The sequence below is a fragment of the Rhinopithecus bieti genome, unplaced genomic scaffold (genome assembly GCF_001698545.2).
Source record: "Rhinopithecus bieti isolate Rb0 unplaced genomic scaffold, ASM169854v2 scaffold_21117, whole genome shotgun sequence".
Taxonomy (NCBI): domain Eukaryota; kingdom Metazoa; phylum Chordata; class Mammalia; order Primates; family Cercopithecidae; genus Rhinopithecus; species Rhinopithecus bieti.
In genome coordinates this window covers 1073570-1094856 of record NW_016810185.1, presented here as the reverse complement: position 1 = coordinate 1094856, position 21287 = coordinate 1073570, and the positions used below count along the sequence as shown (strand labels likewise).

Sequence of the window (21287 nt, the reverse complement as noted above, 5' to 3'; positions counted from 1 at the left end):
TGATGTCTTTCTCTCCCTTTCCCCTGTCCGCATCCTTCTCCTTCCTGCACCTGGGTCTTGGGTATTGATCTGGCTCCCCCTAAGTTCCACCCACCCCTTTCCTTTAATCCTTCCTCCTGAACTACACTTCGTATTTCAGTTTTTTCATCTGCAAAATGGGAATGATAATATCCGGTTTTAGGGTTGTGATGAAATCTTGACTAGACCAACACTCAGCTAAGAGCAACCTCTCAAGAAGCCTTCTCTGTGCTCCCATGTTCCTCTGTTCATTTCTGTGTCACTTACACTGAATTCATATATTGCAATGCTTTTCTTTATGATCTATCTCCACGAAGAGACCCTGAACTTTTCAGACCAGAGAACTAATAGTATCTGTATCCAGTGCCTGGGAGCTGGTGGGGGTGCAAAATGTGCTTGTGGGATGATGATAACAACAATGAAGGTGACCTCATGGTGCCATGAGGGGAGCGTGTAGCCAGGAGCCCTGTGCAGTGCTGGATGTGAGTTGTCTCAGTTCATCCTCACAATATCCCTATGGGGCAGGACAAGTAACTTGTTCAAGAACCATAGTTTGTAAGGGGTGGGGCTGGAATTCGACCAGGCAACCTGGGTCTTTAGTCGCTTCTTGAACTGAACTGAGTTGTTTGTCTATTGTCCAGTGCAGGGGACTCAGCAGAGGGCATCTCTCATCTGTTTCCTGAAGCTTTCAGTGCCCGCCCCCCTTGGAACTTTCTCCTCCTCTGGGCCCAGTGGCTCCGGCAGAGGGTGCTAGAGTTTCCTTTCTCTCCCAGTGTCCCCACCCCAGGAATAGGAGCCCTCTCCTTCTCTGCAGTTCCCCAGTCCCCTGCTCCACACACTGGCCTCTTGCTCTGTCTGTCCAGTTGGGTCAGGGGTCTCTGTACACTCAGAGGGGGAAGCTCAGTTACTACTCAAACTGGGCACGCCAAGGAGATAGGGAAGAGGCAACTCAGAGTGAAGGCAGGGCAGAGGCAGAGGCACCTTCTTTGGGGTATCTTTGGTTTTTCTGGGTCTCCTTCCCTGGGTTTGGGTGGAACTCGAGCAGCGTGACCTGAAAGTGAAAGAGGCAGGGGGACCCTGGGCCTCTCTTCGGTGGTGGGCTTGGCCCTCAGATGGAGGGTATCCCCTCTTTCCACTCGCCCATTCATCCCATGACACTTCCTCCTTCCTGCCCACCTACCCTCATGCATCCCATCCTGCATTCATCCATACTTTCCCTCCCAGCATCCCGCTATCCATTCATCCTCCAGCCCGCCACCTCAACCACCCAGGAAGTCGTTAGTGAGTGCATATTCTAGGCTGCATTATGCCATGAATTTGCACTGGGAACATCGAAGGCTAGAAGGATCCAAAGTCATGGAGCAAAAGGAGGCAGAGACAGATGGGGCTGGAGGCTGAGGGCTTGGGGCTTGCCTGGGACCCTTGGTGGCCATGGGATCAGGTGTCAAAAGAAACTTCCCTCCTGGCCGCACCCACTCACTCTGAGAACATGGGCCAGGCTCCATCCAGGTCTGGCTGCTGGAGGTCCAATTCGAAGGCCACCCCATTGAGAGCATAGAGAGAGTCCAGGATGTCTTCTTGGCATTCTGGGCAGAGCAGAGGGCTCCGGGGTCCATACCATTCCCTGTGTTAACAGTGATCAGAACCTTTGGCCTTTGACCCTGGGGCTATTTCCCTCGACCCCAACCACCCCCACCCCAGCTCAACCTCAACACCGTCACAAGGCTGGTCCCCAGGCAGAGTTGTGGCCCTTCAGGAGCAGGAGGCCTAAGAACCCTGATGCTGCCAGGACTCCTGGGTTCCAACCTCCCTCTGCCTTTTCTCCCTTAATTTTTCCTTCATGACTCTCATTGTAATGGTCCTTGATAGAAAGCCATCCATGGGGGGTAAAGGAGGGCTCTTTTACAAAGGAGGGAAAGTGGCTTAGATGGCATTGGCAGGAGGATGTCCCAGCAGCCCCACCTGGTGAGCTCTGGGTTCAGGAGGCAGAGCTGCAGGGCCTCAGCCAGCTGCCCATGGGCCAGGCAGAAGCGGATGAAGGCACGGCCTTTCCCCAGAGGGGTCTTCAACTGCAGAGTGCACAGGGGCAGAAGGGGGGGTGGTATTAGGACAGAGGGTGCCCAGGAAACACGGAGGGGACTGGAAGTGCTGGGCAATGGGAAGGGTGTGGGGGGACCTGAGGCCATGGGAGGAAAAGGGTGTTTGGAGGGGTGCTGCGGGCAGGGTTTAGGAGACATGCGGAGCAAGTGAGTGGTCTATGGTCGGTAGAGCAGGATGTGGGAGAAGGAGCAGGCCTATGTCCACCCCCACCCTGTCAGTCTTCTCGCTGCCTGGCCCTGGATACCTTGTCCTGGGAACGGACAAAGTGGATTGGCTCCATGTCCCCCTGCTGCCGTCGTAGGGCAGTGCAGAGAAAGTCCCAGTAATCCTTCCGAGGCCCCAGGAAGCTCTTCTGCTCTTTCTGGTCAAACTAGAACCAAAATGAGGCAAAGAAAGTGTAGAAATGCTTCCTCCTAGAACACACCCTGCATTCTAGCGTGCTGAGGGGACACCTGCTGGAAGAGAGGGCTCCTGCAGTCACACCCGGCATCCGGACTGAGCCCTGTCCTTACTGGCTGTGTGATCATGAGCAAGGTGTTTGACCTCCCTGAGCCTCAGTGTTCTCATTCATTCATTCATTCATTCATTCATTCAGAGGCCCTTATTGAGCACTGACTATGTTCCAGGCCCTGTTCTATGTTCTGGGGATACAGCTATGAACAAACTGACTTCATGGAGCTTACATCTTGATAGGGGAGTTAAGACAACAAACAGATGAGATAAGTAAAGCATCGAGTATGTTAGATAGTGATGACTGCTACGGAGACAAAAATAAAGCAGGAAAGAGAATGGAAAATGTGGTGGGTGTATGTGTGGTGCGTGGTGTGTGTGGCAGGTGTGTTGAAAATCTAGGGTGTCCAGAAAAGCCTTCTAGCTTGAAGGAGCTGAGAAAGTGTGCTGTACATTCCAGTGGAAGAGCATTTTAGGTAGAGTGGAGAGCACGTGCAAAGGCCCTGAGGCAGGAGCATGCCTGGTGTGTTCCAGGAAGATCCAAGAGGCCAGGGGAGCTGGAGTGCAGCAGATGAGTGGCAGGCTAGCAAGAGATGAAGTCAGAGAAGTAGGAAGGTGTGTGTTGGGGTGTTGGGGGGTGGACATCAGGCAACTCAGAGGGTGAGAGTGAGGATTGTACAAAGCCAGGCATATAGAGGCCAAAGCCTGACACATAGCACGTGTTCAATAAAAGCTGGTGCTGGTCATAGTTGGGGCTCTGAGTAGCAGCAGGAAGAGCCAGTCCTAGGACATCCATGTCTCTGAAGCTTTAAACAGTGGGGGCTACCCCCAGGTCTGGGTCCCGCCCCAAGGCCCGGGTCCCTTCCAGCCCCACTTTGCCTCACCTCGCTTCTCAAGCTGCAGTGACAGCCTCCAAGAGTGAGGTTAGGTGTCAGGAGGGAGAGGGAAATGGCCCAGTGCATGGTAAGGAATGGGACTGTGGCTCCTCCCTTGTTTTCCAGGAATGTCCTGCCAGTTGTCTGGGTCTGGGGAGAAGGACGGGGAGGGGGAGGAGAAGGTCCCACCTGTAGCAGCAGCTCCAGGCAGCCACAGAGTCTGTGCAGCTCGGCACTGGTGTCCGTCACTGGCCCCTGCCCATCCCCATAGCCCTGGAGGATGGCAGAGACGGCAGCTGCAGGGAGGATGGCAGGCGTCAGGCAACAAGTAGCGAGGCCGCTGAGGGAGGGGCTCCCAGACCCTGACTTCTCCCGCGACTCAGTCCCAGAACATCTCTCAGAACACACTCACCTCTTAGGTCTTTGGTGATCTTGAGGATGGCTGCCTCTTCTGCCATGGGTACTTGAAAATGATGTGATTCCTTCCGACTTGGACTATGAGCCCAGGAAGGACCCTCGGCCTCACTGCCCAGCTCTCTCCTTACATAAAGCAGTACGCAGAGACTGCAGAGGGGAAGTGACTTATCTCGGGTGACATAGCAACTTACCTAGTGGGGGGAAAATCCCAGCTCTGTCTTGTAGGCCAGTGTGTGAAGATGATGGTGTGGTCTCCACCGATTGAGCAGTACCTGGGTGACACTGTACTAACACTTGATGCCCTTGCCCCATTCAAACCCCACATCATCCTGGAGGTTATTAACTCCATTTTAGACCAGGACAAACAGGGGGTTGGAGAACGTAAGTCTTTTATTCAACATCACAGAAGTACCCAGGATTTGAACTCAGGTCTGTGTGCCCATAGGTCCTGTGTTGTGGGTCCTGACTTGGTGTAAGTGACCCCGTGAGCGCTCATGCTATGTAGACACTAGGCTGGGGGTGTCCCCTCCTTCCCCATGGGGTGCCCTCAGCCTTGCCTGGGTACTCATCCTCCTCGAGACACACACTCATTGTTTCCTGGGCTCCAGCTGAGTGGAAAATGTGTGTTCTTTGAGGAGAGGGTGCAGAAGTAAAGTGTGGCCCCAGGGCTGGGGCTGAGCAGATGCTGTGTGTGTGTGCGGAGCAGGGCTGGTTTTAATATTGCCTTTCTCTCCAGGGGGATCTTATCCTCTTCTCCTCCCGATGGGTCCTGGGACCCAGAGAGGGACACCGTGGCCCCGACAGCTGGTGGCCTTATTCTGAGATCCTAGTCAAGACCAGGTATGGAGTGGAAAACCCAGGTGTCCTGCAGGCTGCGGCTGCTGGAGTTTGGGGTGGGGTGGCAGTGGTGCAGCAGTGGGACACAGTGGAGGGGAGGGGAGAGGGAAACGGAGGTAAATGAAGGAGGTGGGTGGGACATGGGATTTAGGGAGGATGGGGTCAGGAGTCCAGAGACCTGGGTCTCCATCCTGGCCTGGCTACGCACTCACTGTGTGATCTCGGGCAAATCACTCACCTTCCTTGAGCCTCAGTTTCCCCACCTGTAGACCAAGGATTAGACTGATGGTCTCGGCAGCCTCTTCCAGCCCAGATCCTGTGTGAAATCCACGAACGGCTCCATGTGTCTCCTCCTCTCCCTCATCTCTGCCATGCATTTATTTTCCCTGGCTCCTAGAATCACTCCCCTTCTATCCCCGTAAGTTCCAGGGTTTCCCTGCTACTCACCCAGGAGAGCGTGGCTGGCTGGGGCACGAGAGCGCGGCTCTGCTGCCTGAGTCCCTCCCTAGTGACGGTGCCTTGCAGAGCTGTCCCAGGATTTACAGCCTGGGAAGAAGTGACTCAGTCTCAGCCCAGCAGCCTGGAGGGGGAACCTGGCTCACAGCGGTGGGGGAACCGAAGACGCTGCAGGGAAGAAGTGGTAGAGGCAGGATCCAGAAGTGGTAGTGTACTGGGGCAGAATGGTGAGATGGGAAATGGGTCATCTCAGGCCGGCCTGGGGTAGAGTCACCTGTTGGCCAAATGGGGGCTGATCCATTGTGGTTAGTGGGACTGCTGCTAGTTTCCTTTTAGTTTTCAGCACTTGCTCCTGCTTTTCTTCCTTCTCGCCACCAGGGGGCAGAGGGAGGCCGTGGAGCTCCGCAGCTGCTGTTCCTGTGGTTGTCTCTTCCGTGTTGTTTGGTTGGGTTGTGAGGCGGCGCTCCAGGGTAGGGAGGGGAGGGCGAGGTTCCCACCACGCTCCTCCTTCCTCTCTCCACTTCACTGAGCTGAGCGGTCCCCGTGAGTGCTGGTCACCAGTGCCGACCCCCAGTCCTGATCCCATTCCCAAAAGGATGGATGTGAGACCACCAGTGAGATCCTGTGCCCAGTAATGGGCCAGGCGTGTTTCCCAGGTGGGCTGGCCCCCTCACGGGCCCCGTGGCTGTACTCTGCCTTGTTGACGCTGGGATCTTTCCATGCCGGGTCCTCGTTTCTGCAGGCTGGGCTGCTCCAGGGGCTAGTATTGGGGCAAAGGAGCAGAGGCCTGGGAGGATGGCTGTTTTCACAAACCCCAAGAACCGCATCTAAAAACCAGCACAAGGGATGCCCCAGCCTGTCTGCCCTCTCCTCTGTTCCTATATCCCTCATGCAGAGGCTGCAGCCCCCATCTCTGTCTCCTGTATCACGTCCCTGTCTCCCGTCCCTGTCTTTCCCTCATTCCTTCCCTTTCTCTGTTCCCTGCGTCTCCCTTTGCACCCTTGGCCTCTTTCTTGCCCTCCCAATTCAGTCTGTCTGAAGCCCTGTCCGGGTCCCTGCCCCTGCCCTCCTCCAGCCCCCTGCCCTCCTCCAGCCCCCTGCCTCCCTCCAGTCCCCTGCCCTCCTCCAGTCCCCTGCCCTCCTCCAGCCCCCTGCCTCCCTCCAGTCCTCTGCCCTTCTCTAGCCCCCTGCCGTCCTCCAGTCCCCTGCCCTCCTCCAGCCCCCTGTCCTCCTCCAGCCCTCTGCCCTCCTTTGACCCCCTGTCCTCCGGTCTCCCTTTGTCACTTGCCATGAGGGAGTCCCCAGGCCTGGGTGCTGGCTGGGTGCTGGGAGCCCATGGTGTTCAGTTGGCACAGAGAGAAGGCAGCTACTGCTTCAGGTAGGAGCTGCAGGAATGGGTGAGGGAGGACACCCTGAGGAGGCTGGTGGTTGGCCAAGCCCAGGGCACGCTGACACAGTAAGCAGCGGGGCAGACTCCGGAGGACAGGTTGTCAGTTGCTGCTACTGTAGAGAAGTTGCCTTAGCAGTGGGTGGTAGTCTAAATGAGGGATGCCTCAGGATCAAGATGAAGCAGGGTGACTATAAGGTGTCCTTTCTCGTTGGGTGGAGGGTTCCGTTAGGGTCACTATGCACTTTGAGAGAATAGTGTAGATATATTGGTGGTCATCGACTCTAGATAAGATGTGTCAAATATCGACCATATTGAGCTCTGAAAGGATTATAGGTTTAGGGAGCCACCCAAGAGGGGGCAGGCCTGGAGTGGCTGGGTAACGTAGAGCGATAGTGGTTTAATCTCCTTGGTAGTTGGGCCAGGACGCTACTGGAGGCTTGTCGCCTTTGATTTAGAGGGCTTCGAGTGTAGTAGTTGTGTAGGCGAGTGAGGGTCAACGTGAGGACAGATAAGAACTTGGCTCCAGGATGGTTGAATCGAGTTGGCTCCTTAATCGACATCATATTAAAAAATTAATACTTTAATTAATCAATTACTTAATACCCGTGCATTTACTCGTTGTGCTCGGTACTACAAGACACGGTAGAGCTAAGCCAATAGCTGGAGTCAATAGATCCTGGCAGGAAGGGACTAGTGGTTTTGAGCTCGCGGAGCAGGTATCAACACCATGTTCTGTGCAGGAGGATTGATGTCTGCACAGTGCAGCCTTAGAGCGAGTCGATACTATTCACTTGTGTGGATGGAACTAGGGCGTGAGGTTTCCAGAGTGACATTTTACAGGAGCAGAAAAGGTTCATGGAAGATTGTTTTATAGAGAGGCTACTCAGGGATGGGTTGAGAACACGCTATTTCAAATTTGAGATTGGTCTCTCACGAAGATAATACTTAGTAGACTTCATGTGTTGGTGCATGATTGACACATTGCTGGGTGAGACGTTGCTTAGTGACTGGAATTCCTGTCACCACTCGTCATGCTTCCCACCTTACTTCCAGCAACAGCCACCTCTCATGAACCATGGGTGTCGTGGTCGACATACATTGGCAGCGTAAGGGGTGTGGGCGAGGCAGCAAGGCGAGATGGATGAGGCGTGGGCGACTGGGTTGGAGCGAGGGGACGGGAGACTATATGGAGGATGGATGTCTACCTGGGGAGGAAGCAGATGGTGTCAGTGCTACTCTGGTTGCTGCTTGTGTGACAGTGGCGGGGACCACGGGGGAGCGGAGACTGAGTGTCTGTTCTGCGATAGATGAAGGCTGGTTTCTGAGAGGCCTCTTGGGAGAGCCTGGAAGCTCACTGTGACTTCCCTCACCTGTGACTCCCTCCCTCCTCTATCTATGGGGATCAAGCTCCATCCCAGCTGCTGTGCCCTGACTCTGGCTCCAGTGGGGGTTGCTGCTGCTTGAGGCAGCAACTCCGCTTCAGGGCCTTAGGGAAGAGCAGCCTACACCCATCACCTGGGCCCTCACTAGAGGAGGGGTGATACCCTCGTTCTTGGGGTGGATAAACATCTCCTGGGTGCTGATCCCCTCATGACCCAGGGTTCAGTGGCTACCCAGACATCTGGGCTGCCTGCCAGGGCACTCCTAATGCCAGTCCTGCTACTTACATGCCCCCATTCCTCCTCCTGGCTCTCCTGGAGCCCTCCCATGTGTGCTGTGTGTATATGGATTGGGAGGGCGGAAGGCAAAGCAAGGAGCCTGGGAGGTGGGGGCAGCCATCTGCGGGGTGGTGCCAGTGGCTGGGGTTAGAGATGTTATGAGCCAGGGAGAGGGCTGAGTGGGGCCACGACTAACTTGGGAGAAAGAATCAGATGCGGAGATGGCTTGTACATAGATAATCAAGAACGGGAGGAAGTTGAAAATGACCCCTCTCATCTCACAGAGACGGCGACTGACAAGGCGGCTTCAGACATTTGTCTGCATTACTGTGTTGAAATATTTCATAAATACAGAAAGGTGTACAAACTTCCCACTGACTGAACACACAGGTGTATTGGTATCCTCAGCTCTCAGAGTCTAGAAATTACCATTAAAGCAACAGTAATCAAGACAGTGTGGTATTTGTGAAAGAACAAGGACACTGACAATCTGTCACATTTTGAAAGACATTGTGAAGACGTGACAATTCAATGTCATGTGAGATCCTGGATTGGGTTCTGGAACAGAAAACAGACACTTCAGAATATGGTGACATTTTCATAGGGCTCACAGTCCTCTGAATAGCATTGCAGCAATGCAAATTAGCTAGTTTGGACACATGTGGCACGTAATGTAAGATGTTACCTGTAGGGAGAGCTGGTGGAGGATATATGAGACCTGTACTGTCTCTACCGCCATTGAATCTCTTCTATAAACACACAATTATTTTAAAATAAAAAGTTAAAATAAAAAAAGTGAGATTCCTGGCCTGCATTCACAAAATGAATTGGAAATAGCATAAAGCAGAGTGCTCTAGGAAAACCTGACAGTTGGCCGAGTGCCGTGGCTCACACCTGTAATCCCAGCAGTTTGGGAGACTGAGGCGGGAGGATCACCTGAGGTCAGGAGTTCGAGACCAACGTGGCAATACCCCGTCTCTACTAAAAATACAAAAATTAGCTGGGTGTGGTGGCGGGCGCCTGTAATCCCAGCTACTGGGGAGGCTGAGGCAGGAGAATCCCTTGAACCTGGGAGGTGGAGGTTGCAGTGAGCTGAGATTGTACCACTGCACTCCAGCCTGCGCTGGATTCCTTCTTAAAAAAATTCCTTCTCAAAAAAAAAAAAAAAAAAAAAAAAAAAAAAAAAAAGAAAAGAAAAGAAAAGTTGACAGTTGTTATATTGTTACTGTTATTATCATCATCATTATTATCATCATCACCATCTCAGCAACCATCCTTCCCCACCTAGCAGCACTTTGGACATTTCTCTGCACCTGTGTCTCTTGTATGGGGTCCTGGTCTTCTCAAGGCCCTGATGCCTCCCTGTCTCCTTCCCTACCCACTTTGTCCCCAAGCCTTCTGGCCCTGCCCCTCCTGTCCCCAGGGAGGCTGCTAGGTCAGTGGCTGAAGGAGGGGCAGCTGCACTCCCTGGTGATCTCCTGCCCAGCTGTCTGCGCCCTGCCACGGCCTGGCCAGAGCCGGTTAGAGTGCAGCCAGCAGGGCACTGCAGGGGTTAAAGGAGGCCATGGCTGGTGGAAGGGGCCCACTCCTGGCTGTCTCCTGGAAGGAGGCGGTGCACTGCTGGCCCGCCCCTGGGCTGGTCTGGGAGGGAACCCCACTAGTAAAGCCCTCTGCTCAGTTGCTCCCAGCAGTGGCCCTGGGACCAGCTCTGCTCCTTGCACCCCACGCCCTGCCTGGACACAGGCTCACTCGCTGCCTTCTTCTGGGAAACCAGCTTCTTGCCAGCCACAGCCTCTGCTCGCATCACCAGCCACCAGTCCTGTTCTGGGAATCCCTTGTCCCAGACACCCACCTCATTCAGTGGCTCCTCTACAGGAAAGGTGAGTGAGTGAGTGGGGCTGGCAGGCCTGGTAAGGTTAGGGTTCAAAGCACTGTCTCCATCTCCACTCTAAATCGTGGGCCCTGCTCCCTTGCCCTTGGGCATAGCCTGGCAGGAGTGCCCCCTCCGCCCTCCCCAGCCACAAGTCCTTATTCCTTCTTCACCACTCTGGGCAGAAATGGCCAGTCAAGGTGGTTAATGAACAGACTGTAGCTGCCTCCCCTCTGCGCCTCCCTCTCCTCCCACCCCTCCTCTCCTCTGACGCTGATGCCCTGCCTGCAGTGGGCCAGGGAGAGTGCTGAGTGGGGCCACGACTAATTTTGGAGAAAGGACTGGACAAGGAGATAGCTTGGGTGTGGGTGAGAAGGAGTGGGATGACATTGAAAATGGCCCCTCTCATCTCATAAAGATGAGACGATTCTCCACCAGGCTGGAAAATCCATATGGAGCTGACCTCAGTGTCTGTACCCCAACCCCCAATCCAGGACTTGCGCTAGGACTGCCTGCCCAGATGTTTTAGGCTGGCCACTGTCTAGAAGAGGAAACTGGATTTGGGGTGATGAAGGGGGACTCGGAGAAGGCTGCTGTGCTCCCAGGCTGGGCTCCCTGCAGGGGAGGGGATGGGGATAGGGGACAGGATGGGTGCTAGGTGGGGAGGAACTGGAGGGGGAGGGCAGGGAGGCAGGCAGTTGTGGGATGGGAATAGGAGGAGGACCTGGAAACTAGATTGCCAGGGTCTTTGGGCACAAAGGCTTCTCCTCTGGAAGCCTCATTTGGCCCTTCAGCGTGGCAGCAGTGGGGAAGGTGTAGGGGGAGCACCCTCTCTTCCCCTCCTGAAGCTGCTGGGGGTGAGTAAAGATCATGGTGGCTCAGACTTGGCCTCAAGTTGCACCTGCCCCTGCCAGCTGGTGGCCACTCCTATCTCCCCCACTCCAGCTCTCCCTGGACCTCAGCACTTGCTATAGCTGGGGCACCCCCGCCTGACACCTCTGGCCCAGGGTTGTGGGAGGGAGTGAGGGAGGATGTGGATTGAGATGGAGAGGTGGGTGGGAGAGCCCTGAATGGGATCAGCGCTGGAGACCCAACTTGAGGTTGGCCTGGACTCTGCTGCCCATGGAGGGAAGGGAGTTGGAGAGAAGTGGGCTGGTCCAGGCTGGGGGGATCTTGGCCAGTCCAGCTGACCACCAGGGCTGGGAGCCAGCACTGTGATGAGAAGCTGAGGGTTCTTGGTGGTGGAGGAGGCAGCCTGGGGCCCTCTGCTTCCAGGCACCTGGCCTTGAGCCCTTCTGGCTCTGCTTCCCCATCCCTTATCCCATACTTCTTCATGCTTCACTTTCCGCAAAGTCCCAGTGCAGAATTTCCCAGGGAGGTGGCGGTGTCCAGAAAGTATAAGTACAGCGAAGCTGGTGACCAGGTAGAGCGGGGCTGGGGTGGGGTGCTTATGGGTTCATGGAAGATACTATTGTTTTGTGACCAACTTCTGGCCTCTGATGGGCTGTGGCTGAAGCCTTGGAGTTTGGGGACCCTCGGGCTCCTGTTTCTACCCAGATAGGAGCAGGAATCAATAGGGCTCAGAAAAGACTTTTGTTTGGTTGAAGGAAGAGGAGCTTCAGAGGTGGAAGCTCGGCTCAGGTGAAGGAAGAGCTTCCTAAGGACCTTGCCTTATGGGCTGATGTGTGACGTGGTGAGCTTATTTTGTCTGACACAGCACTTGCAGAGGCCCCACCTCCCTGCTAGTTTTGGGGAACCGGGAGCCTGATGCTCTGCCCTCACACTGTGCCCCTCCCTCACACCCATGACTCAGTGCCTACCAGGTCTGCCCCCAGCTGCTTCCTGCAAAGGTTCTGAGGTTCTTCCTATTCCTCTTGGCCCACTCTGCCCCTTGCCTACTGGTTAATCCCTGAGGGCTGGAGCATGCCACTATGAACATGAGCTTTTGTGTGGGCATAGCTTTCAATTCTCTTGGGTACATACCTAGGATGGGGTTTGCTGGTTCATGTGGTAACTCTATGTTTAACTTTTTTGAGCAACTGCTAAACTGTGTTCCAAAGCAGCTGCACCATCTTACATTCCCACCTGCAATGTGGGAGAGTTCTGACCTTTCCACTTCCTCACCCACATTGTTCTTGGGTGTGTTTTTCTGAGTGTGCCCAGCCTGGTGAGTGTGAAGTGGGTCCTGGACCTTTAACTTCCTGGTTTTTCTCTGACACTGGGTTCCATTTGGAGATAGGTTATGGACTTAGACATGGTGGGTAGTAGGATGGTCATCCCTTACTCCAAGGCAATGGCCAGAGGGCGATCTGTTTTGTGGTTCAGAAAAGAGCTGGATTGCTTTAGTTGACTTCTTCTTTGAGAAACTGGGATAACATTTTTGAATGGCTTCAGCCCACCCTCTACACCCAGGCTTCCCCAGAGCAGGATCTCTGCTGCCTCTGTAGCAAGAGCAGAGCCAGCAGAGATGGACTGAATGAGGAGAACAGGGGAGTCAGGGCTGGATGGAGGCACACACGTGTAGGACAGGAAGGGGCCCCAGCAGGGCTGGAGAGCCACCAAGCAAGGGTAGTGCAGCCCCTGTCTTCTCTGCTTCCTGCCGCCCCTCCCTCTTATTGGGGTGCGAACTGGCTGTGTCTGCTCATCCTGCATGGCGGCACATGGCTGCTCAGAGCTCCCCAAATAACCTGTTACGTTTCCACCCACAGGAATAATCAGGCAGCGCACTTGCTTATCATTTTTTATTTATTTTTATTTTGTGTCATTTTATTTTTTTGAGACGGAGTCTTGCTCTCCGCCCAGGCTGGAGTGCAGCGGTGCCATCTCGACTCACTGCGACCCCTGCCTCCCGGGTTCAAGCAGTTCCCCTTCCTCAGCTTCTCAGGTAGCTGGGACTAGAGGTGAACGCCGCCACACCCAACTCATTTTTTTGTAGTTTAGTAGAGACTGGGTTTCACTGTATGGCCCAGGCTTGTCACGAGCTCCTGACCTCAGGCAATCCGCCTGCCTCGGGCTCCCAGAGTGCTGGGATTATAGATATGAGCCACCGTGCCTGGCCGCTTATCATTTTTAGTATACTTTTCCAAACTACACACACATTCCCGGAGCAGGCCTCCTTTTACCCAAAAGAGAAACACTAGGCCTTACTAATTAACTGAAGACTGTTCTAGCTCGAGCCTTCCAAACTGTTCAAAGCATTTTCTGGAATACTTCTTTCAAAATAACTTTCAGAAGGATGCACAAAGAGATTCATCCCTCACCTTTACAGTCAAACCTTGATCTTTTTTGAGGGTACAACCCCACTGGAGTGGCTGCTTGGTCCCCTGATTAAGAACTGAGTGGCATCTCATGTTTCTGAACATTAAACCCAGCCTCGACAGCTGAAGGTGCTCACCCCTGAGGGATCCAAGTAGGATTGAGTGTTCTGTAGTTATTATCCACAGGGAATGTTCTACAAAGTTTTGGGAGACTGTGATGTCACGGGAAATGCTAAGAATACGTGTCCAGCATGGAAGGGAACCAGTACGGAAGTCTTTTGATAAACTGTGGCATTTATCACTAACATTGTCTCAAAACTTTACCTGCCATATACAAATTAGAGGTGAAAATTACTTCCATGTAATATACAAACCAACACAAAGAATCCTATCCCAGGTTCTTGGGTGGATGGGCAATAATCTGGGTAGGGTTTATTGTGCAATAATCCTCTTCTGTCTTCTATAGGCCAGAAAATAAGTTTACCTCAAAAATGGAAAATTTTAGCTGGGAAAATTACATGTGGGAAGACATCTTCAGTGGAGAATTTAGTAATTACAGTTACAGCCTTGACCCGACCCCTTTTCTACTAGATTCTGCCCCATGTTGGTCAGAATCCCTAGAGATCAATTATGTTTTGGTCATCATCTACGCCCTGATGTTTCTACTGAATCTGATGTGAAACTCCCTGCTGATGCTGGTTATCTTATTCAGCTGAGTCAGCCACTCTGTCGCTGATGTCTACCTGCTGAACCTGGCCTTGGTCGACCTGTTCTTTTCCCTGACATTGCCCATCTCAGCTCCAAGATGAATGGCTGGATGTTTGGCACAATCTGTGCCAGGTGGTCTATCTCCTGAAGGAAGTCAACTTCTACAGTGGTATTCTACTACTGGCCTGCCGCAGCATGGACTGTTACCTGGCCATTATCCATGCGCCCCACACACTGACCCAGCGGCACCACTTGGTCAAGTTCACATGTCTGGGTACGTGGACCCTATTCCTGTTAGTGGCCCTACCCATCTCACTTTTCTGAAGGACCACCCTATGTTAGCCCAGTCTGCTATGAGGACATGGGCAACCATACAGCAAACTGGCGGATGCTGTTACGGATCCTGCCCCAGACCTTCGGCTTCATGGTGCCACTACTGGTCATGCTGTTCTGCTATGGATTCGCCCTGCGCACGCTGTTTAAGGCCCACACGGGGCAGAAGCACCGGGCCATGCGGGTCATCTTTGCTGTTGTCCTCATCTTCCTGCTCTGCTGGCTGCCCTACCACCTGGTCCTGCTGCAGACCACCCTCATGAGAACCCAGAGACAAGGAGACTGTCAGCGCCGCGCGCATCGACCAGTCCTGGTGCCACCGAATCTGGGCATCTTCACAGCTGCCTCAACCCCCTTCATCTACTCTGCCTTCATTGTCAGAAGTTTCGCCATGGACTCCGCAAGATTCTAGCACACAGGCTATCAGCCAGACTCGCCATGCCCAAAGCAGCGGCCTTCCTTTGTTGGCTTTCTTCAGGCACATTCACTACTCTCTAAGACGTCTCCTAAGTGCCGCCCCGTGGGTCCTCCCTTCTCTCACGTCACAATACAACTCATGTTCACTGGTTTCTTCTTCTGGTCCTCAGTGCCATTGCAGCCCATGTGGTCCCAGAAGCAAGGAGGTCCAACGTTCTTACAGTTTCTCTTGCAGGGTTAGAAGCCTGCCCTGTGCCTCACCTCTTGCCATAATTTAATTACTACGTCACTTGCTGGAGCTCTGTCCATCCCGCCCCTGAGTCTGAGGCACTCTGTATTCTAAGAAGTGAAAATCTACACTCCAGTGAGACAGCTCTGCATACTCATTAGGATGGCTAGTATCAGAAGAAACAAAATCATAAAATAGAAAGTGTCCACAAAGATGTAGAGAAACTGGGACTCTTGAGCATTGAGGGCGGGAATGTAAAATGGTGTGGCCACTGCGGAAGACAGTATGGCAGCTTTCCTGAAAACATCGGACATAGAATTATCACATGATCCCGCAATTCCACTTCTAGGAATTGACCCACAAGGAGTGAAAGCAGGGACTTGAACCCATATTTGTCCACCAATGTTCATAGCAGCTTATTCACAAGACCCAAAAGGCAAAAACAACCCAAATGTTCATCAATGAATGAATGAATGGCTAAACAAAATGTGATATGTACATAATGAAGTATCCTTCAGCCTGAAAGAGGAATGAAGTACTCATACATGCTACAACATGGACGAACCTTGAAAATGTTATGCTAAGTGAAATAAGCCAGACATAAACAGCTAAATAGTTTATGATTCCACTTACATGAGGTACTGAGAGTGAACAAATTCACAGAGACAGAAAGTAGAATAGTGATTACCAGGGACTGAGGGGAGGAGAGTGTGGGGAGTGATGGTTTAATGGGCACAGGGTTTATGTTTGGGATGTTGAAAAAGTTGTAAAGATAAACAGTAGTGATAGTTGTACAGCAATGTCTGAGTACTTAATGCCACTGAAATGTACACTTAAATGTCTAAAATGATAAAATTTTATGTATATTTTACCTCAGTTAAAAAGAAAATACCTTGGTCCTCAAAGGTACGTTTGCCAAAGAAACAAGGCTGGAATTTCTTGCTAAATGAGATCGTTAAATGTCTTTCATTGCTTAAACCACGTTTGTGTGTTTATTTTGTTTCTTCCAACCAAAAGCTTCCAAACTGCTACAGAGAAGTGGGGCAAGAGTGAGCAGAGGTCTTGGGTGAGAGTCTTTACAAGAAGTAAATCTCTTTGTTATTTGTTGTGTCGTAGAGAGAAGGATGGAATAGAGATGGAGCCCAGTCTTGCCATCCCCTTGCCCACAACCCAAGCTTCCTGCTGTAGACCACGCATCATGGAAAGAAATGTGTTCTGGGATGCTTTAGGGCGTCTCATGTCCTTGGTTGAAGCAGTAGTCAGGAGTGTCAGGGATGGGACTCAGCTAGAAGGTGCAGAGGGTTGAGTAAGTTCACCAAATCCCCCTGATCAGGTAGCAGGAAGGCAGAGAGCTCTCCCAGCTCAGCCAGCAGCACCCACTTTGAGTGTCCCTCCCTCTCTCTCTTTCCCACCCAAGCACACACCCATAAAGGTGTCTGGCGCCTTGCGCTGACCTTCCTGAGCTGAAGCAGAATGAAACTGCTGCTCCATTTCCCCCTTCCAGATCTCACATACAAGGTCCCTTCTGGCCCCCCACTGATCTGGAAATGTGAAAGGAAGAGAATTTGGGGGAATCACCATTCTATCGTATCATGCTGACTCAGTACAAATCCTCCACACAAACTTATGTGCAAACTCTAAGGAAAAAGAATGGTTCCCACAAAGGTTCAGGTGATGTTTATTAAAGGGTCAGGGAAGGCAGAAGCACACTGGGGCTTTTGAAGGCCCTGATAGTGTCCTCTTTCTGTACCCACATGATAGATGCTTGGGCTTTAGTGTATTATTATTCCTTAGGCTATAAACGTAAGTTTTTCTTAACTTGTAGTATGTATGCTATTCACAACAGAAATGTTTTAAAATGTTAAAATAAAGGAAAAGCTAAGGAGAAAGTGATCGAAGAGCACAGGGACAACTCGGGTAATTTTGAGGATCCACTGCGCAGAGTGGAGTGCAGGCTTTTGCATCCTGCAGTTTTGGAGTGAGAATTCACCAGATTAGAAGAAGATACTTTCATGCATTGCTGGTAGTAGATAAATAGGTACAAGCTTTAGAGAAAGCAATTTGATGACATCTCTTTTAATGCACACAAGCTCTGATTCAGGAATTATACTACTACAAACCTATCCTGCAGAAATACCTGCTTAATTGGACACATGTGTACAGAACATTCATTGCAGCCTTATTTACAAAAATCAGAGATTAGAAGAAACCCAAATGTTCATCAATAGGGAATTGATTAGTTACACTCTCAAGGTGCAGCCACATCAGGGAATATTGTGAATGCTGTTGTTTAAAACCAAAGCTAAAAACATCCTGCTATGTGGAAGAAGCCAGAACAGAACCGCATATTGTATGATTCCTTTTGCCTAAAACATTTCCTGAAAAGGCAAATCTGCAGAGACTGAAAGCAGATGACTGATTGCCTGGGCCTGGGATTGGGAACACAGATTGATTATAAATAGTCACAAGGGTTCTTTTTGGGGTGATAGAAATACCCTGAATGTGGATCGTGGTGATGCTTTTACAGCTCTGTTAGTTTACTAAAAACATTGGAGTGTATCCTTAAAACAGGCAAGTCTGATAGTTGGTAAATTACACCTGAATAAACTGTTTTTTATAAGAGAACCTTAAAAAATTAATGAAGTAGGTATGTGAGCAGACCCAGAAAGTTCTTCAAGAAATAATGTGGAATGAAGGAGGAAGGTAGAACAGCATGTGTAGCAAATGGCTTACTCATTTGTATAAGAAATTATAATATATGTAGATTTATAAAAGTTCAGACAAATGTCTAGGAATTGTCCAAGTCATGTAATATCTAGAGATGACTTTCTAAACAAAATCTTTTATGAGGCAAAACAGAATTACAATTCAGGGCGTGTACACAGACTGGGGTGGTCGTTGCAACAAAGAGAATGTTGCCGGTTTTATTAGAAAGAGAAATGTTAAGTATTGTTTTGAAAGAAAACTCATTGGCATTAAGTTTTTTTTTTCTGACATGGAGTCTTGCTCTGATGCCCAGGCTGGAGTGCAGTGGCACAATCTTGGCTCACTGCAACCTCTGCCTCCCGAGTTCAAGAGATTCGCCTGCCTTAGCTTCCCAAGTAGCTGGGGACTACAGGCGCATACCACTATGCCTGGCTAATTTTTGGTAGAGACGAGGTTTCACCACGTTGAGCAGGCTTGTCTCAAACTCCTGACCTCAAGTGATCCACCTGCCTCGGCCTCCCAAAATGCTGGGATTACAGGCGTGAGCCACTGTGCCTGGCCTGGATAAAACCAATCTTGAAATCACAGCAGCTACTTGGTAAAACTGGTCTTAGGTTACAGCAGGTCATTTCAGCAGCTGAACTGGGATGTAAGGACCTGGTTAGGTCCTTTGTGCACTGAGTGCTTTTTTCCCCTCTGGACACTCGACTCTAGTTTGGTTGTGTATGACAAGATAACTGTAATTTATGTAACCAATTTTCACATTTCCATACAAGGTCACTTCTGGCCCCCTACTGACCTGGAAATGTGAAAGGAATGTTGATCAAGATCGTTGTCTGAAAGCATCACTGGGTAACCATCTTGAAGTTAGGCTTCATTGTCCTTCATGCCAGGATGAGCCCATCCCTGTGGTCTCACATTGATGGGAAAGTACAAGAGTCAGTGTCAGGGACCCGGGTCACATTTGGGCAAGAGAGGCCAGAAGCAGGGGAAAAAGCTCTCTCAGGGCAGAGTTGCCTGGAGTTTAGCACCAAGTTCTAGCTGATTATTCTGGCAGGCCTCAGTAATCATCTTGAAGTGTGGGGCTAACATTGCCCTGTTCAGAGAACTGGCTTTGCAAAGATTAGACAGGCAATAAAACAGAGCTTACAGAGCAGAATACAAAAAACAACTAGCAACAATATAATAAATCCGATTTGTACAATGGTTTTGAACAAAAAGCCCAAGCCTCAAGGCAACCAACTAGACAAATCAAATTGAGACCTGTTGCCGCCATTGTGTAGCATTCCGTGACTGGGCTGAATTAAAGCAGAGAGTGCCAACTCTAGAAAAGGGACAATCTGAACAAAAATTCCTACTAGAATATTGCCAAAGTTACTTGCTAGGTGGACTGAAGAATTTTTTTAGGTTAGATTCTGTCAAGTTACCCATAGCAGTATCTAATTTGTGAAATTTTAATTATAGCATTATCCTGTGAAGCGGAAAAGGTAATCAATGAGAGGGGTAGGAGTTGTACTACCTATGGAGTTATATTTTGACGGTCTTGGGAAAAGCTGCCTATAGTATGAAGTTGCCAGTTTTGTAGTTCAAATATCTGATGATGGCATTGGGGCAGGGATGGTTGGTGAACTCTCTGTGTGGACCTATACATCAGGCATGAGTCTTGCTCCTTGAAATGTGTGTTAAGTTGTTTAGTTTTAGTTTAGGGCTTTAGGAAAGAGTAATTTCCTGCTTAGTAATTCCATAGGGGAAAATTGGGTTGGAGGAACTCAGAAGAATTTAGGATACAGTCTATTCTACAGTCAGATAATAAAAAATCAAAAACAATGCACTGGACTACAATACAAAAGCAATAACGAGTGTATTCTAGACATCCCAGTTTTTACTGAAGATAATCAGAGTAACACCAAATTTAGTTTTATCAGGTTTGGCCTGATTATTTATATAAGTGTAGTAAAAACAGTGATTGAATCTTAGATTGTATTTTTTTTTTTTTTGAGACAGTGTCTCACCCTGTCGCCCAGGCTGGAGTACAGTGGCATGATCTCAGCTCACTGCAACCTCCACTTCCTGGGCTCAAGTAATTCTCCAGTCTCAGCCTCCCATGTAGCTGGGACTACATGTGCCCGCCATGACACCTGGCTAATTTTTGTATTTTTAGTAGAGATGGGGTTTCATCATGTTGCCCAGGCTGGTCTAGAACTCCTGAGTTCAGGTGATCTGCCTGCCTCAGCCTCCCAAAGTGCTGGGATTACAGGCAAGAGCCAATGTGCCTGGCCTTGTATCTTATTATTATTATTTTTTTAATTTTGAGACTAGGAAGTCAAATTAAGGCAGGCTTCTGATTTTATCTGCAGTACCCGGAAATAAGTTAAAACATGATAACTTAGTCTAACCCTGATAATATAATTAACATTTTTAATTGCATCTTGTTATAAAGGAAACAGAATTTTATTGAACTTATGTGAATAACTATATTGTCATAAAATAAAAAGTTCTCACAAATAATTTCCAAATTTTAGAAGGATCAAGTAGGAAGAATAAGTAAATGTTTTCACCTTTGTTCATGAAAATTTGCCTCACCAAATTGTTGTTAAACTGCAGATAGCTTAAGAGAGAAACTTTTCTTAAATCTGGAAAACAAGACATTTAGGTAAAGAACCAACAATATTTCAAATGATATAAAATCATAATTCATATCAGTTATTCAATTTCATGTAATCAATTTTTATTCTGCTTGATTTTGATTAACAGTTTTATGAACCTATCAGTTTTCTCATTAGAGTTTTAGAAATGTTATTTATTTAGTCCATGATCTCTTTTTTTTTTATTATTATACTTTAAGTTCTAGGGTGCATGTGCACAACATGCAGGTTTGTTACATATGTATACATGTGCCATGTTGGTGTGCTGCACCCATTAACTCGTTGTTTACATTAGGTATATCTCCTATTGCTATCCCTTTCCCCTCCTCCCTCCCCACAATAGGCTTCGATGTGTGATGTTCCCCTTTCTGTGTCCAAGTGTTCTAATTGTTCAATTCCCACCTATGAGTGAGAATATGCAGTGTTCGGTTTTCTGTTCTTGCGATAGTTTGGTGAGAATGATGGTTTCCAGCTGCATCCGTGTCCCTACAAAGGACACGAACTCATCCTTTTTAATGGCTGCATAGTATTCCATGGTGTATATGTGCCACATTTTCTTAATCCAGTCTGTCACTGATGGACATTTGGGTTGATTCCAAGTCTTTGTGAATAGTGCCGCAATAAACATACGTGTGCATGTGTCTTTATAGCAGCATGATTTATAATCCTTTGGATATATACCCAGTAATGGGATGGCTGGGTCAAATGGTATTTCTAGTTCTAGATCCTTGAGGAATCGCCACACTGTTTTCCACAATGGTTGAATTAGTTTACAGTCCCACCAACAGTGTAAAAGTATTCCTATTTCTTCACACCCTCTCCAGCACCTGTTGTTTCCTGATTTTTTAATGATTGCCATTCTAACTGGTGTGAGGTGGTATCTCACTGTGGTTTTGATTTGCATTTCTCTGATGGCCAGTG

At 49.8% G+C, this 21287-nt stretch overlaps 1 protein-coding gene and 1 pseudogene across 1 annotated transcript in view; one reads left to right on the top strand and one right to left on the bottom strand.

The window, feature by feature from the left end:
• The window catches only part of RUFY4 (RUN and FYVE domain containing 4), a 65011-nt gene that overhangs the window by 16475 nt on the left and 27249 nt on the right, over positions 1 to 21287 (bottom strand). The window contains exons 3-8 of the mRNA XM_017891573.1: positions 3856 to 4007; positions 3633 to 3739; positions 2363 to 2488; positions 1981 to 2087; positions 1499 to 1642; positions 1000 to 1069 (exon numbers count right to left, since the gene is read on the bottom strand). Of these exons, the coding sequence (XP_017747062.1) occupies positions 1000 to 1069; positions 1499 to 1642; positions 1981 to 2087; positions 2363 to 2488; positions 3633 to 3739; positions 3856 to 3901 (600 nt within the window). The 5' untranslated portion in view covers positions 3902 to 4007. The remainder of the gene's footprint in view (positions 1 to 999; positions 1070 to 1498; positions 1643 to 1980; positions 2088 to 2362; positions 2489 to 3632; positions 3740 to 3855; positions 4008 to 21287) is intronic.
• On the top strand, positions 9856 to 14867 carry LOC108541837 (C-X-C chemokine receptor type 2-like; annotated as a pseudogene).